The sequence below is a fragment of the Rattus rattus genome, chromosome 2 (genome assembly GCF_011064425.1).
Source record: "Rattus rattus isolate New Zealand chromosome 2, Rrattus_CSIRO_v1, whole genome shotgun sequence".
Classification (NCBI taxonomy): domain Eukaryota; kingdom Metazoa; phylum Chordata; class Mammalia; order Rodentia; family Muridae; genus Rattus; species Rattus rattus.
The window spans coordinates 53303317-53319443 of NC_046155.1; the positions used below are offsets into that span (position 1 = coordinate 53303317).

The window sequence follows — 16127 nt, forward strand, 5'->3', positions numbered from 1 at the left end:
CACACACTCACTCGCACTCACACACACATACTCAGTCTCACACATACACATACACTCACAGACATACTCACACACGCATACTCTCATATACACTCACATACTCAGTTACACACTCATACACTCACACTTATACACACACTCACATGGAGACACACACACACACACACACACGGACGCCACACACTAAATAAGTAACCAGTGTTTGCTCCACATGGCTCAATCCAAGACCAAGAAGTGCATGGAGTGTTGCTGCCACTGTTTCGGGGCAGGCATTCCTCTTATAGTTAGTCTTTTAGAGTGACTGCTCTGATCAGGGTTTCTTTTTAAATCGTGTGTGTGTGTGTGTGTGTTATTTTATTTTGTATTCAAAGTAGGAACATACATGTGGAGGTCAGAGGACAACTTAAAGAAATCCTTTCCCCCTTCTACCATTTGAGTTCCCAGGATCAAACTCAGGTCCTCACCCTTCCCCTCGGAGCCGTTTCACTGGACCCAATCTAGAGGTTCTTAAGCAGGAGTGTGAATCTTAGCACATGTGTAATCAGTCACGCACTGGGGTGGAGTGGTAACGTGTCATTTGGGAACATTATTTAAACAGTTACAATGTGAACATCTACACTCACACTTACACACATTGGGAGGTGGGGAGGCATCCTGTTAAGAATCCTGGGTCTGCTTTGTCCTTGAGGAAGCTGAAGCAAGTTCTTAGGCCTTGGGCAGATGCTTTGATCCCTGATCTCTCTTCCTGTTACTCCAATAGTTAATATTCAGAACCAAGGCTGTGGCCTCTCGGCCTGGCTTTCTCACCGGTAGAGTCTGTCTCTGACTGAACCTGGACAGGATCTCCCTGTAGGGGACAGGATCTCCCTGTAGGGAGCAGCTGTTCTGGGACCACACCGGTCCCATGTTCTGGCTCCTTTCAGGGAGGAAAGGGAGTGGAGGCCTGGTTTGTCCAGGGCAGGGACCTCGGGCTGGGCTCTGCAGGGCTGCTTGTGCACTCAGCCACCCAACCCAAAGAAATCATCCTTTTTAGACCTTTTGCTCGCCGGAAGGGTCATGGGGTTCTCTGGTCCTCATTTCCCATCGACTTTGCTGGCATCTTCTAGAAATGCATCTTCGTTGAGCCTCCCCTGCCCTGCTTGCACACTCCTTTTAGTGTAGACCCAGGAATCTTCATTCTTAAAGGCGTATGGCGCTAAAGGCCCAGCCCAGGGCTTTGAACCCGGGGTACGTGTTATTCTGTGCACCTGGGCCACACACCAAGGCCAAGAATCTTCGTGTCTCACAGACTTCCCGGGAATGTCTTAATTCCTCACTCTTTAGTCTCAGAGGAATTGTGTAGCCCCCAGGGAGACCCCAGAGTTCAAGTTCACTCCCACTAAGAGCTGTAGGAAGAATTCAGAGACTTCCAGGGCAGTGGCCTGCACTGAGTTCAGGGCCTCTAGGGTCAAACTCCAGGCAGCTTCCCAACCCCACAGCAGACCAGCACCGCCATGAGCTCCCTAGATGCACTGGGTGTAGACATTGCCTCAGCTCGAGTTTCACTGGTATACCTTACGTCAGGGAGCCAGGAGCCTCGGCCACAGCGATCTCAGGTAGCGTTTCTCTCAGGGGCCTTGGCTGAATGAACGCTTCTGTCTCTACAGCCTCTCCCACTTCACTCCAAACCACAAGTGTGGAAAGTGATGAAGTCTGGCCCATGGGGCATGTGCTGTCTGACTCGAGTCAGGCAACTTCGAAAGTTACCATTCATCAGGAGACCTGACGTGGGGTCTCACTGGGATGCCCCAGGAGGCTAGAGCCGGTCAAAGCTGTTTCAGTGCAGCTTCTAGAAATCTCACTATGCCGTCGCTGGGCATGGCTCTGTGAGCCCATGGGGAGTGGCAAAACAAGTGTAGCCTTACCGGGTCAAACGTGGCTGCAGACCCCAGAGAAGAATGCACACAGACAGGGTGCTCACCCCCTCAGAATTCTCCAGTCAGACACAGGAGGAACTGGGGCTCCCCAGCTGCAGCCTCGCCCACAGGCGTCTGCTAGGGGCCCTTCTCCAAGTCAAACTGCTCCCACTTCCAATGGTGAGGATGACGTCGCTCTCACTCCACAGATCCGTTGTCTGTGGGGGTGGGGAGAGGTGAGGGGCTCCCCCAGTCCTACATCTACTTTAGCCCAGCCTGACATTCCTGAGTATTTACAGTGTGCCAGGCATCATGCCGAATGTTCTGTGAGGCATCCTGTCAGTTCCCCACTCTTAGGAAACACTGTGCCCCCACTCCCTGACTCCTTGCAAGGTTGCCATGGTTACCCTCACTTTACAGACATTAGGGAGATTCAGTCACTTGTCTGCAGAGACAGAAGATTTGAACCCAGGACATCTGTTAGCTGGGACGGCACACTTGACCACCGAACTGGACCTGACCCTTTCTAACTACCAAAGGAAGCGCTGGTCGCCTTGTTCTTACCTCTCCAACACGGTCACGGCTTTCCTCATCTGATCTCACAGCCCTGGTCCCATGCATTACAAGCACAGACCAGCCCCAGCTGACTTGTTAGCCATGGCTGTTCACAGCCCTGAGTGCTCCCAGCACTGCGGAGGTGGTCCTCCATTGGAGAGAGGCCATGCTGTTCTCAGTCTCTAGCTGCCCACCCCCACTCTCCATAGCCTGTCCTACAGGATTGCTGGGCATCTCCGATGTCAACATTTCACAGAGGACCAGTCCTGGGTTTCTGCCGCCCTCCACCTTCCCTCCTTCTGCCACTCTCTCTAGAAAACAGGAAGCATTGTCATGAAGAACGTGTTCATGTAGTCAGGCAGCCACTAAGCGCTTGGCAATGAGGAGGGGCCAGAGGGTCGTTTGCTGTGGTTAGTATCTACACTTTCCACTTTCCTCACAGGAGACTCACGTTGTCTGTGAACTAATATAATGTGGTCCCATTGCCCTAAGATAGCTGGAGAGGAGTGACATGGCCCCATTGGCCAAAAGTGACAGCAAAGCAGTCCTACACACACACACATACACACACACACACACACACACACACACACACACACACTCTCACACAGAGGGAGGGGGGAGAGGGAAGGAGGGAGAGGGAGAGACAGACAGATGCATATAGACACACACACACATACACACACACAGAGGGGGAGGAGGAGAGGGAGAGAAGAGAGAGGGAGAGACAGACGCACATGCACACACACATATGCACACCTGCACATACACACATACACACACATACACATATGTATACCCACACATACACACATATACACAGAGAGAGAGAGACAGAGACAGAGAGACAGAGAGACAGAGAGGGAGAGGGAGAGGGAGGGAGAGGGAGACACAGACAGACACAGAGTGAGAAAGACACACACATACACACAGAGATAGAGTCAAACAGACACAGAGAGTCAGACAGTCAGACTCACGCACATGTGCACCCATGCACACACAAACACACATACACATCACATCCATTAACATCTCTCTCTCTGTAATGTCCCTCTCCATGCAGAAGTACCTGTCCCAGCTGGCAGAGGAGGGACTGAAGGAGACAGAGGGGGCAGACAGCCCAAGCCCCGAGCGCAGCGGGATTGGTCCACACTTGGAAAGGAAGAAACTATGATACCGAGGCTGCCACCGTCTCTGGAAGGTGGATGGGAAGCCTGCTGAGCTAAGGCCAGCCTGGCCTCAGGGACAGAACTGAGACCAGAGAAGAAGGAGAGCCAGGCAGGACATGCTGCCTGGGCTTGTTCTGGGAGATGAGAAGAACACCTTGAAGCCTCTCCAGGAGCTGGCTCCCCCTTCCGGGCCCAGCCACCAAGGGTGACCAGCTTCCCATGGCCTCCTGATTCCTTCAGTCTGTTTTTCCTCTCTCCCTCTCACTATCCCTTCTGTGCCAAAGTTTATTTCCTTTTCATAAAACCCAACTTCTCAGGGATTGTCGCTGTGTTTCAAGTTTTGATTGGATGTGGTAGGTCCGTCAAGTGAGGCTGGGTCACACAAGAAAAAAGTTTAGTGGAAGGTCTGGGCTTAGAGTTACTTCAGTGAACCTGAGGTGGCCTTGGACCCTGGCTTCTGTGCATCCCAAGGGTAGGTAAGCTGTCAGGTTCTGCAACCAAGGAATCAGTTGGCAGAGGTGGAAGTGGTTTCACTAAGGTTTCCTCCAGTCGGATCCTCGAAAAGGCTTCTTTATTTCTTTTCAGTTTCTGGCTAGTGCTGGGAATGGAACCCAGAAGGGCGTACATTCTAAACAGGTGCTCTCCCGATGAGCTGTCTGCCTAGTCAACATGTCCCAGGGACAGGGCTCGCGTAGTCCAGGGATTGCCTTTAATTTCTTCTGAAGCCAAGGTTATCTTGAACTCCTCATCCTCCTGCTTCTACCTACTGAGTGCTGTGATCCCAGGTATTGTGCCGGGGGGTGAAACCCAGGGCTTCCAGCACAAGTGGCAAGCCACAGCGCTATTTGAGGAAGTCATTCATCCTCAGCTACTCTAGAAAACCACTGGGCTATGCCTTAATGTGCGATTGCACCATATTATAGCAACAATGCATTATTGTACATCATTAGTATTTAAATTCACATTCATTTTATGGAGTGAAGAAGAACCCTGTATTGAAGAAGCTCCGATAGATTCAATCCAAGCTTCTTGGTTTAAGGATTATTCAGGATTTGTTCTATTCAGGACAGTGAATATGGTACATTGACTAAGCTCGAGGTCAGCCATGTCTTCTCTCTAGAGGATTTCCTCCCTCAAGGAGGCAATCAATGTAGGCCTAACGAACATCACATGCTGACCACTGCACTCTGCCCTCTGCCCTCTGCCCTCTGCCCTGCTGATGAGCATCAGCCTAACCCAGGAGCAAGGGACTGGCCTCTGGCCTTCATTCATCCTTGGTGCCTCTGCTTTGGGTTACTCGGTATTAGAACGATTTGAAAATGCTCTCCCATCAGAGGAGAAACCAAGAGACGGAGGGATTGCTTATGCCGACTTGGAGGTTAAAACGTTAGAAAGAGCAGGTCCCTGATTCCCAGCAGGGTCCCCTTCCATACGGGCTGAAGGATTGTAGGGAAAGGTCTTGGGACAAAGGTACCAGAAGGCATGAGTACCACTAGAGCCATAGAGTGGACCCCCAAATCAGAGAGCCTGGCTCTGTCTTCACGGGTAGGCATGCCTCCTTAAGGCTCCCCCAACCCTCCCCCCCATGTGGATGGTTTGCTTGCATGAGTTTCCTGTTTATGTTCCCAAGCAAAGGAAGGTAGAACAGACAGGGAGCACGTCTATTTGGTCCCCCTTATACCGACATTCTGCATTCTCCACCAACAGAAGGGCTGTGGAGAAATGATTTAGTTCAGTGCTAACATTTTATCATCGGGGAAACTGAGGCACAGAAAGAAGACAGGCATAGAACCTAAAATAACCATGTGTCCACTTGGAGGCCTGTGGCTCCTGGGCGGGAGAGAAGGAACTTCTGGGATCTGTGAAAGAGGAGTTAGACAGAGAGGGGCCGGTCTGGAAAGGAGTGATAGAAGTTGGGGCTTCGGGAAGGTGATATCCATCCCCTGGTGGATCCCACAGGAGGTAACCTAGCATCGTGGTCATGAGCAAAGTCTCTGCTATTTCTCAGAAAACCTTTGACCTCTGGGAACAGCTACTGCTGCCCACATCCCTACACCCATCAGCACCCCCATCAGAGGCTGGACGTGATTTCTCTTCCAGCAGAGTGAGGCAGACCTCCCAACAGCACTGGCTCCCCTGCTAGTGGCCTTTCTAAAGGAAGCCACATGGCCCAGCTCTCAGCAGTGGGATGGCTCCCTTGGCTATACATTGACCATCATATAAATATCAGCAAAACCGAAGGGTTAAAGAAACAGCAGTCTCTATATTTAAAGTCATGGATGGTCCTATACATGTGTGTGTGTATATACATGTATATTTTTATATAATTCCATTGGCATGGTCCTTGCATTTTTTTAAAATTCCTGTGTGTGTTCCATGCATCGCAGTATTAAAGACAACCAGGAAGATATTTATTTCTTTTTTTAAAACATTAATTCAGTGTCTTGTCAATCATTATAAAACGTCTCTCCCCAAGGTCGCTCGTAAACAGTTGCTACCTTGTATAAAAAATTCATTTGTGCCCTGGGTTAATGTGTCAGCAAGCCAGTGTCCTTGAGTGCTCACTGTTGGTACCTGATGGTCCTCCAGGTGGCACACCCAGAGGCTGTAGTGAACCTGTTGGGTGAGCAGCAGCCATTAGCGTTCAGGTTTCCCATTCTTGGACAGTCCGAGGCGGTGATCTGTAAGGTTATACTTGAACTGGACCAGAGTTCCTTTGTTTCTGTGAGATTTTGAAAAACAGAACTATCAGTTAAGTTTGAACTTGTAAAGTATTAGAGTATTTTGAGTGTCTTATATAAATTGTCACCACCTTTTCTGATCTATATAATTGACCTAAAGTGTTTGTTTTTACAAAAGGAAAAAATGGTTTTTAATAAAGAGAATTTGAAAGCTTGTAAGTGGCTGTGTCATGCCCGGATCATTCAATATCTGGTCAGGGCTCACAGCATCTCTATGCCAGCATTTGGTCTTCTGACTTTCTAGTTTGCATGCGTGTGTGCAGTGTGTGTGCATGCAGTGTGTGTGTATGTGTGTGCAGTGTGTGTGCAATATGTGTATGTACAGTGTGTATGTGTGTGTATGTGTGTGTATATGCATGTGTGTATGTATGTGCAGTGTGTGTGCAATGTGCAGTATGTGTGTGTGTGTGTGTGCAGTGTGTGTGCAGTGTATGTATGTGTGTGTGTGGTGTGTGCATGTGTGTGTATGTGTGTGTGTATGTGTGTGTGTATGTGTGTGTGCATGTGTGTGTATGTGTGCAGTGTGTGTGTATGTGTATGTGTGTACAGTGTGTGTGCAGTGTGTGTGCATGTGTATGTATGTGCAGTGTGTGTGTGCAGTGTGTGTGCAATGTGTGCAGTGTGTGTGTGTGTGTGTGTGTGCAGTGTGTGTATGTGTGTGCAGTATGTATGTATGTGTATGTGCAGTGTATGTGTGTGCAGTGTGTATGTATGTGTATGTGCAGTGTGTGTGTGCAGTGTATGTATGCACAGTGTGTGCATGTACAGTGTGTGTATGTGCAGTGTATTTGCAGTATGTGTGCACTGTGTGTATGTGTGTATGCAATGTGTGTGCGGTATGTGTATGTGCAGTGTGTGTATGTGTATGTGCAGTGTGTATGTGTTTGCAGTGTGTGTATGTATGCCCAGGTTGGCAGGGCAACACTTCACTGCCAATGTCACCATCTCCAAAGCCTTCGAATCTTCTAAGGGTTTGAGTAGAGACTACAAACCAGCCCCCACTTAGGGCTCTGGCTAGGTAACCAGAGAGAATGGGGCTTTCAGTGGCCTAGTGGGTCTAGGGTACCCTTCTGGAACTCCTCACAAACCTGTAGTGCTGTCACTCAGTGTTCCCCAATCTTCTGGTGGCTGAACCATTTGTCTTGAGGTAGGGTCAGACTGTCTTTGATGGTGGATAAGAAAGATCTGGTGGTCAGTGCTGCTGTGGACACTGTCCCTAGCAGAGGCCTATCTTTGCTGTAGTCACCTCTGTCAGCTCCTTGCTTGGGTCCATTTTCTTGAGCCCAGAAGGAAGTGATGCTATTAATCACCTCCAGGGTTGAGGTAGTTTGCTGGGAAGAGCCTCTGGTATCCTGCAGGCAACACATTTTTGCTTTATGCCTCAACCTTCCCCTGTTCACGAGCTTGTTCATGTGAAGCTATGTGCCTCTCCTGGGCCTCTTGGCTAGGGTTTCCAATGGCCTAGAACCTTCTCTATGCCTTCTTTCTTGTTAGCAGTACCCATGAGTCAATGAGGTTGGGATGGCAGCCTGGATCCAGAGGGCAGAGTGGGGCCACCCGTCATTACTGTAGCAGATTACAGATCTAACAAATGCTTCTGTTGGGGCTGTTATGGCCCCACCCATACCCCAGTCTCAGTATGGCCAGCCAGGGGCCAAGCCCAGGCCTCTAGTTCCCAACAGGGCTGGAAAACATCCTGGTAGCTACTGTCTGTATCCTAACTGACCAAAGACAAGAATGGGCCAGAACTTGTTCTTATGCATTTCTGCCTTTGGTCAGGGCCAGTGTCAGGTGTTCAATCCCAGAGTGTTGCTGGATGTGCACAGCTCTGGAGAACACAGTCTGTTTGCCCAGGCTCCAGGGCTACGCAGTGTAGATACTCTGACCAAGACTTGCCCTAGGCTTCCCCATGCCTATGCATTCTTATCTGCTCTCTGAAGTCCCTAAAGCCTGGTTCTGGGCCAATCCCCTTACATTCAGATCCCACCTTGTACACACACCTCTCCTGACTGGCTTTCATGGGGTACAGGCTGGGGTCGCTCTTCACAGTACATTAGTGAGGGCACTGGAGATTTAGCTCAGTGGCAGAGAGCTTGCCTAGCAAGTGCAGGGCCCTGGGTTTGACCCTGGACACCAGAGGTGGGAGGAGGGGGCTCCTGGATGCTGATGTTAGCCTCTGCTCTGTGCCCTTTGAACATCAACAGCAAGTGCTGTCTGTCAGATGTCTACATAGGCAGCGGTGGGGTGTCTAGGCACACCTCCAAGAGCTCTCAGTTTCTTTGTCTACCGTGATGCTCTTAGAACCCCAAGCATTTAAGGGTAGGATGACCTCAAAGACCCTAAGGTCTTGATCCTTCCTTCCTACTTTGTTTATCGACTGGGTGTTTGAGACAGGTTCTTACTATGTTACCCATCCTGCTTTGAATTCCTGAGCTCAATCCCTACCCAGGTCTTCTCCAAGCACATGCTCCTGGGCCCAGCATAGTCTTTCTTTTTGCAAGAGGGCTAGAAAAGACAGGGGCAGGTACAGAAAGGGGCAGTGACTTGCCTACAGCAAATCAGCTTCTTGGCGTTCACTCTGAGTAGTTAGTACTACTGGGCCACCCAGGGTGCTATTACATCATCCAGGGACTTTTTCAGGTCAGCCTCTTGCAGGACATTGACAGTCAGCAGCACAGTGAAGACAGATCCTTGGTCTAGATCACCTTGAACTTGCCAGAATGACAGGTTCAGTCCTCCCTTGGAGAGTCTAGTCAAGTTGAAGCCCGGACGTTTGCTTCTCTGCAAGCCTCCAGGGAATTCAGATGGTGTCAGTGACCTTCTATGACAACTAGGGACTTCCCCATCAGTTCCTAGAATAGAAGGGACTTTTATTATACTAGGTACACACACACAGGGGAGAGATGAATGGAGACGATTCAGGGGAGTGCAGAGCACTGTGGTCTAGTGAAAGACTGGCCTGGCTCTGGCAGGAGCTGGTGGGAACTGGTATGGTGGAGGGCCAGAGGGTGAGGTATGAGGCAGGATTTGTTTAAAGGCATTCATAGTTACTGGGCATAGCCTTTAGGCTCTTTCTTTATAAACTTAAAATTTTAAACGTGTATAATATGTATTTTGATTATTATAGCTATTCCCCATTATCCCTTCCCGTCCCCTCTGAACTCTTTCTTCTCTGGGGTCTCTTTCTGTGAGTGATTGCAAGTGTCCACTCTTTAGCCCTTGGAGATGGTCCTTCTGGGGAGACTGCAGGAAGAGGAGCTTGAGCAGGGTCATGTCATGTCAGCAGGAGTCCTGAGGCTCCTGTGTATGTTCTTCCCTACTTTGCAGGAACCAGTGGACCCAGCATTAGCCCTGTTGATTCTCGAGGCCCTCTGCAGATCACCTGTGTGTACTCTGCAGGGACCGTGTCCCTTGGCTTCTTCACAGTGCTGAAACATAGGTACTGATATTTTCCCTAACGGGAGAAAATGAGGCTCTGAGAGACAAAAGTCATTTGCAAAGGACTGGACAAGCTGTGGGTAGGGAAACTGAACTCTAAAGGAAACATTTAGTTCATGTCCTTTTTCCCCCTTCCTTCCTTCCTTCCTTCCTTCCTTCCTTCCTTCCTCCCTCCTTCCTCCTCCTTCCTTCCTAATTCCCCTCCCTCCCTCCCTCCCTCCCTCCCTCCCTCTCTTCCTCCTTCCCTCCTTCCCTTCCCTTCCCTGCCTTTCCTTTCAAGCTAAGTTTTCACTATGTATCCCAGGCTGTTTTTGAACTTATGATCGTCTACCCAAGTCTGGTGAGTACTGGCACTTAGGCATATGCTACCACACACTGGGCTTCAAAAACACACTCTTGACCTCTGTCTCCTCTGCCCATCTCAAGCCTGCCTTTTGTTCCTAGAGGCCATTGGCTCTGGGTGAACCAAGAACGGCATTGCTTAGCTGTTCTGCAGGTGTTCACGGCAAGTTTTCTCATTACTGAACTCTAGACAGCAATGGCCCCATGCCTGCCCTTCCTAGAAAGATCAAGGAAAGACCCCACACAGGGGAGAAACAGGAAAGGAAGAAAAGGAAGGAGAAAAAGAAACAAGAAAAGGAAGGAGAAGGGAGGGAAAAAACATTTTCTTCCTGTTCTCTACTCTGAAGATCTGACCCAGGGCCCGTGTCTTGTGGGGACAAGGGGAAACTAGAAGAAAGGGTCTGTTCACCTTCGTGAACAGGCAGGTCAGGAAATGAAGGCACCTGCTCTCTGCTCTCTTGGCTTTAGGGGACTTCAGACCGAAAGGTGATTTCCCTCGGCCTCAGAGCAGCGGCCAGCACCTTGAGCTGTTTCGCCCCCTCTTCTTCAGTGAAAACTGTTTGCCCGCTAACCCCTTTCCAAGGAGTTGACAAGATGCGCAATGCAAGTCAGAGGAGACCAGATTAAGCCAACCGAGACCTGTTAAATGATAACCAAAGAAGGTTCAAGGCAAGAAGAGTGTGACCTGTCAGAGGTGACTGACCTGTGGCTGGGAGCTTCAAAAGAGGAAGTGTGGTCTAGCCACTCTTCCTTGTTAGAATCTCCACTGGGGGGAGGTTGCTCTCACCGAGTCTATTCTATTCTGAGGAAGCTCTCTGGAGAGGTCCTTAGGATACATTTTCCTCTGTGTTAAGAAAGTCTCATTGTCCAGGGGACATCCGTGTGTCCAGAAACTCCCACCTCCCACCTACCTGAGGATCACCGCTTTACCGACAGTCAGCAGAGCTTTCCTGTTCTGTCTGTCTCCTGTGTCTGGCTGAACTCCCGGGACCGATGTCCATCCGATGTGGAAGAGGCTGCTGTTATCCCTTCACATGTCCCTGTTGTGTCTGGCCATTCCAGACAACAGAGAGCCCGCGTGAGGAGCCTGCATATCTTAATTCTGGGGGGAAAATAAATTTCTCCAGCAATTCCTCCTTGGGGTCCTGGCAAAAAGATGACTGCTGCCTACTGGGAAGTAAGGAGTCCCCGAGGTGACGTGAGAAGCCCCAGGTGTCTGAGAAGGTGTGGCTCAGAGAGGACTGCAGGAACCCTTTGGTTTGCCCTCAAGCCCAGGAGAATGGCTTTCTATCTGGGTCAGGACCCTAGAGAGCAAATCCGTCATGAGGTTGGGAAATGTCGCCTACTGCCACCTCCGTCTCCCTGTGTGCCCCGCCCTTGCCCGTGGTGTTGCAGTAAATCTGAGACAGTTCATCCCAATAAGATATGGCGGCTGCTTCCTTCCTCAGACTGTGTCATAATGTTATAACCCTTATACTCCTGGCTGCAGAGTGGAGAGGGACACCACTGGCTCTCGTCTTCCCAATCTGATAAGGGGTCAGTTATCAGCACACAAAATGCCTCCCAGGCCAGGGTTTCTTGGGAGCCACTACCCTGGTACCCAGGTCTTGGTTTATTTTTTCTTTACCACAGAACCAGAATCATTAGCTTCTTTCTACTCATCCCTGGGACCAGCTACAGAAGAAGTGTCCTGAACAAGTGTCTGCCCAGTAACCAGACACCACGAGGACTGGTCTAGCTAGTTGACTGTAGTTACAAGCCCTAGGGTACCACACCTAATTCCTGCACTGTTTTCCCCATCTTTCCATCTCTAGCTCCCCCTACCCAAGGGCTGGGAGTTGCCTCTGATGGTCTCAGAGCCCTGCTTAGTTGCCCCAAATGCAGCCTCCTAAACAGACCCATCTCTCCGAGTCCCTGGGGGGCATCCCCTCCCCAAGTCTTATCCCTGACCTAGCCAGGCTCACCCTGTTCCACGGGACCTTCCCAGGTAGAGCTTGGAACAAAGCAGTATTTGTGATAGTTGTGTCAACACTGGATGGATGGCCTTGGTTCACCTCGAACCTGGGAAACCACACCTGCCTACCCAATGCCCACACCTCATACCAGTCCAAGGACTGTGGGGAGCTCCTGGCACTTTTTCCTCCAATCCCCTAAAAGGCACAGGGTACAGGGGTGGGCAGAAGATGGAGTAGGAGAGCCCTGGCAGAGAGAGACCGTAGTCTGGGTTGGAGGAATGGGCCAGGTGGTTAAGAGGTAAAGCTGACTTTCTGGAAGGAGCTCACCTACAGATGGCAACTCTCAGAGCCGTGCTGAGTCTCAGCCCGGCCCAGTCTTGGAAGCTCCCAAGGAACAAGGCCTCAGGGACTTGAGGATTCTGACTCTTCTACCTAAGCTTTCCACGTTCTTCCAAAGAATCCTTTCTACACTGTTTCGAAGACTTTGAACTCAAGGAAGCCTTGGGCCCCTGCGAGGGTGCGGCTATCACTGGCCCCACTCTCTGGTCAGATTTGTAGACCAGACAGGGACTTCAGCTGTGCCAGCGTGACTCCCCATTTCCCTGTGGGCTCCTCCTGAGCCCAGCCACTCCCTTTCTTATTGATAGTCCCACTGCCCAGCACCCTGCAAAAGGGAGGGACACACTCAGCATGCTGTGGGCAGGCTCCTTGCCTTATGCTATCCCGTGAACAGCATTTAGCTCAGAGAGGCAGGATCCACCAGTCAGGCTGCACCCGCACCATGAGCAGGGATCTAAATCCCAGAGTCTATCTCTAGCCCTTACCCTCCAGCTACTCACAGACACTTTAGAGGCTGAGGGCCTAAACACCGGGGTGCATAAGATGGACTAACTGGAGCTCCCTCCCTTATCCCTTTTGCAGATGATGCCTCTCAGCTTTGGCCTTACTTCTCCAGGGTCCTGGGAATATATTATCTCCCAGAGTCCAGCCTCCTCTTTCTCCTTACAACCCTATAGCTTCCCACAGCAGTTCTGAAGCCTTCTTCGTTGACTGAAGGCTTCTGCCTTTTTGCCGTTTATTGTCCAGACTTCTAAAACGTTTGTTTATTTATGTAATGAATGTGTATGGATGTCTGTGTGGATGAGTTTATGGGCATAAGTTACATGCGAGCGCCAGAAAGAGGAGTCAGATCCCACGGACCTAGAGTCACAGGTGCTTGTGAGTTGGCATGAGAACTGAAGCCAGGCCTTCTGAAAGAACAGTAATTGCTCTTCACCGCGGAGCCGTCTCCCTAGCTGCTGTCCAGCCTTTGGCGGCTACTGTTTATCTACAAAAACAGGAATGGAACTCAGTCTCCAGGAGGGTCAACGTAGCCTTCCTCCTCAGGACGAGACCAATTCCCAACCTCTCTGCTCAGTCTGTCTGCCTCAGTCAGCCTGGCCAGCACACGGGGGCCATTTCCTGACCTGCCTCTCCCCCTGACTGTCTGGGTCACCTAATGGGGCCACTTCTTCCCAGGATGTCTTCCTCCGTCTTTCTCACTCCGTCATTCGAGGTAGGATCCATGGTCACAGAAAGGCTTTGACCTAGTGTTTAAGCACACGCACAAGCATGTATGTGCATGTACATTTGTGGGCAGTTGTTAGGTGTGTGACTGCGCATGTGAAGCTCACACAGAGCAGTTGTCATGGTTAAGGGCTTTACCTTCTAAGGACTCCTCGGATGCCTGTGGGTAACGCCCCTTGCCCCTTCACCCATCTGACCTTCATTGTACATAGCTTAGGGAACCTGCCTCCCTCTGCCTGCTGCCCCCATTCCTAGCCCAACAGCTATTTTTTAAAAGATTTTATTTATTTATTATATATGAGTACACTGTAGCTGTCTTCAGACACACCAGAAGAGGGCATCGGATCTCATTACAGATGGTTGTGAGCCACCATGTGGTTGCTGGGAATTGAACTCAGGACCTCTGGGAGAGCAGTCAGTGCTCTAACCGCTGAGCCATCTCTCCAGCCCCCAGCTATTCTTATGGGACTACTTAGAGCTTCTTTCCTTCCAGCCCTCCTTTCTAAATAAGTTCTATCTACCCAGCTTTCCCCCTCTCTTTCCTGTTCAGTAGAACCGACTAAAAGCCGGCCTAGAGGGGAGAAAAGAGATGAGGGAGGCTGGGAAATATCCAAGATGGCTGAGATTGGCAGCTGGAGGAGGAGGGGGAGGGGAAGGGGAGGAGGAGGGGAGAAGGGGGAGGAGGAAGAAGAAAGAAAGAAGAAGAGGAAGAAGAGGAAGAAAAAGAGGAGGAAGAGGAAGAGGAGGAAAAGGAAGAGAAGAATGGTTTCTTTCTCCAGGGACAATTACGTGGCTGGCTTATTGCATATGGCTGGAGAATAGGAAACGTAGAAACACTGCTGTGGATTATAGATCTGATCTCATTTCATGCTCTTCAGGGGAAGCCGTGTTCTACTTTCCCTTTACTTCAAGACAATACTAACTTATTAGTGAGAAGTCTCTCTCTTACATTTTAGATAACTGGAAAAGGAAACAGTACTGTTAATCAGTCTCTAACACACACACACACACACACACACACACACACACACACATCATTAGTTAGATGCGTCTAGTTTCCGGGGATGTTCAAGTGTGAAAAAGAAACACGTATCACGGCAGCCACGTGCGTTGCGTCACTTCTGGGTTCATTTTCCATTGACTTATGCATTTATTTACTCACTTTACACCCCAGTCGCAGTCCCCTCCTCCCCCCTGCCCAGTCCCACCCTCATGGATCCCTCCCCCAGTCACCCCCTCCCCTTGAGTACCACCCATTCCAGCACATCCAGTTACAACTGGACTAAGCGCACCCTCTCCCTCTGAGGCCCAACCAAGCAGTCCAGTTAGGGGAAGGGGATGCAATGACAGGCAACAGAGTCACAGACACCTCCCCTCCCTCCCGCTACAATTGTTAGGGGAGCCACAGGAAGACCAAGCTGCACATCTGCTACAAATGTGTAGGGGCCTAGGCCCAGCCCATGTATGCTCATTGGTTGGTGGTTCAGTCTCTGAGCCCTCATGGGCTCCGGTTAGTTGACTCTGTCGATCTTCTTGTGGTGTCCTTGACCCTTCTGGCTCTGTTTCCATCTGCTGCTGGGTAGAGCCTCTCAGGAGACAGTTATGCTAGGCTCCTGTCCGCACGCATAGCAGAATATCAGCGATAGTGTCAGGGGGCCTCTCTTCCATGGGGTGGACCTCGAGTTGGGCCAGTTATTCTTTAAAATCCAGCAATGTTCTGGGCAAGGATGGCTATGCAGGTTTTTCAAATCCACGGAGACAGACGTATCTGTGCTTCTCCTCACCTTGTGTCCTTATGACACCTTCTCTTCATGCTTGCCACATGAGATGGACTCAACTGACAGGAGCAATGGCATTCTCTCAAGGAACGCCCAGTCCTCTCTCAATGTCCCCGTAGACACTCAGAAATGTGAATGTCAAGCTGAAATGTGGATAGAAAACATGTCACATGAGCACCCTCACACGCCTGCCACAGCATAGTCTACACGCCAGGGAGTTCATAATGGTTTGGTTTCAGTCCCCCCTGCTGTATGTTTGGGCTGTGACAGACGTTCTCGGTGTCACTTGCTCTGACTATCCCGGGCTCTAGAGAGACATGAGCACACAAAGAATGTATTTGTGCGTGCAGAAGTGGGGGCGGCCTGCAGCTGTTTTAAGAAAGAAATGTGGTAGAAATTGAGGACACGGGGACAGATCAGACTACCCTTAAAGGGAAGAATGGGGGGTTGTGGTGGAGCCCCCCCCCACTCCTGGCATCACTTAAGGGCTCTGCAGAGAGGTATGGGAAGAGGCAACCAGAAAGGTAGGTGGAAATTTGGGGAAGCATGACATTAAGAAAAGCCAAGGGAAGAAGAACCTAAGGAAAAGAAGGTCCAGCAAGGCCCAGAGGGGGATCCAGCTCAAGGGGAGGCCCCAAGGCCTGACACCATTACCGAGGCTATGGGGCGTTCACAAAAGGGACCGATC

At 50.4% G+C, this 16127-nt stretch overlaps 1 protein-coding gene across 1 annotated transcript in view; it reads left to right on the plus strand.

The window, feature by feature from the left end:
* Rbm20 (RNA binding motif protein 20) overlaps positions 1-3939 on the plus strand; it is a 192929-nt gene extending 188990 nt beyond the window's left edge. Inside the window, 1 exon segment of the mRNA XM_032895534.1 lies at positions 3514-3939. Coding sequence (XP_032751425.1) covers positions 3514-3624 — 111 coding nt within the window. The 3' untranslated portion in view covers positions 3625-3939.
* Positions 3940-16127: the final 12188 nt, after the last annotated feature.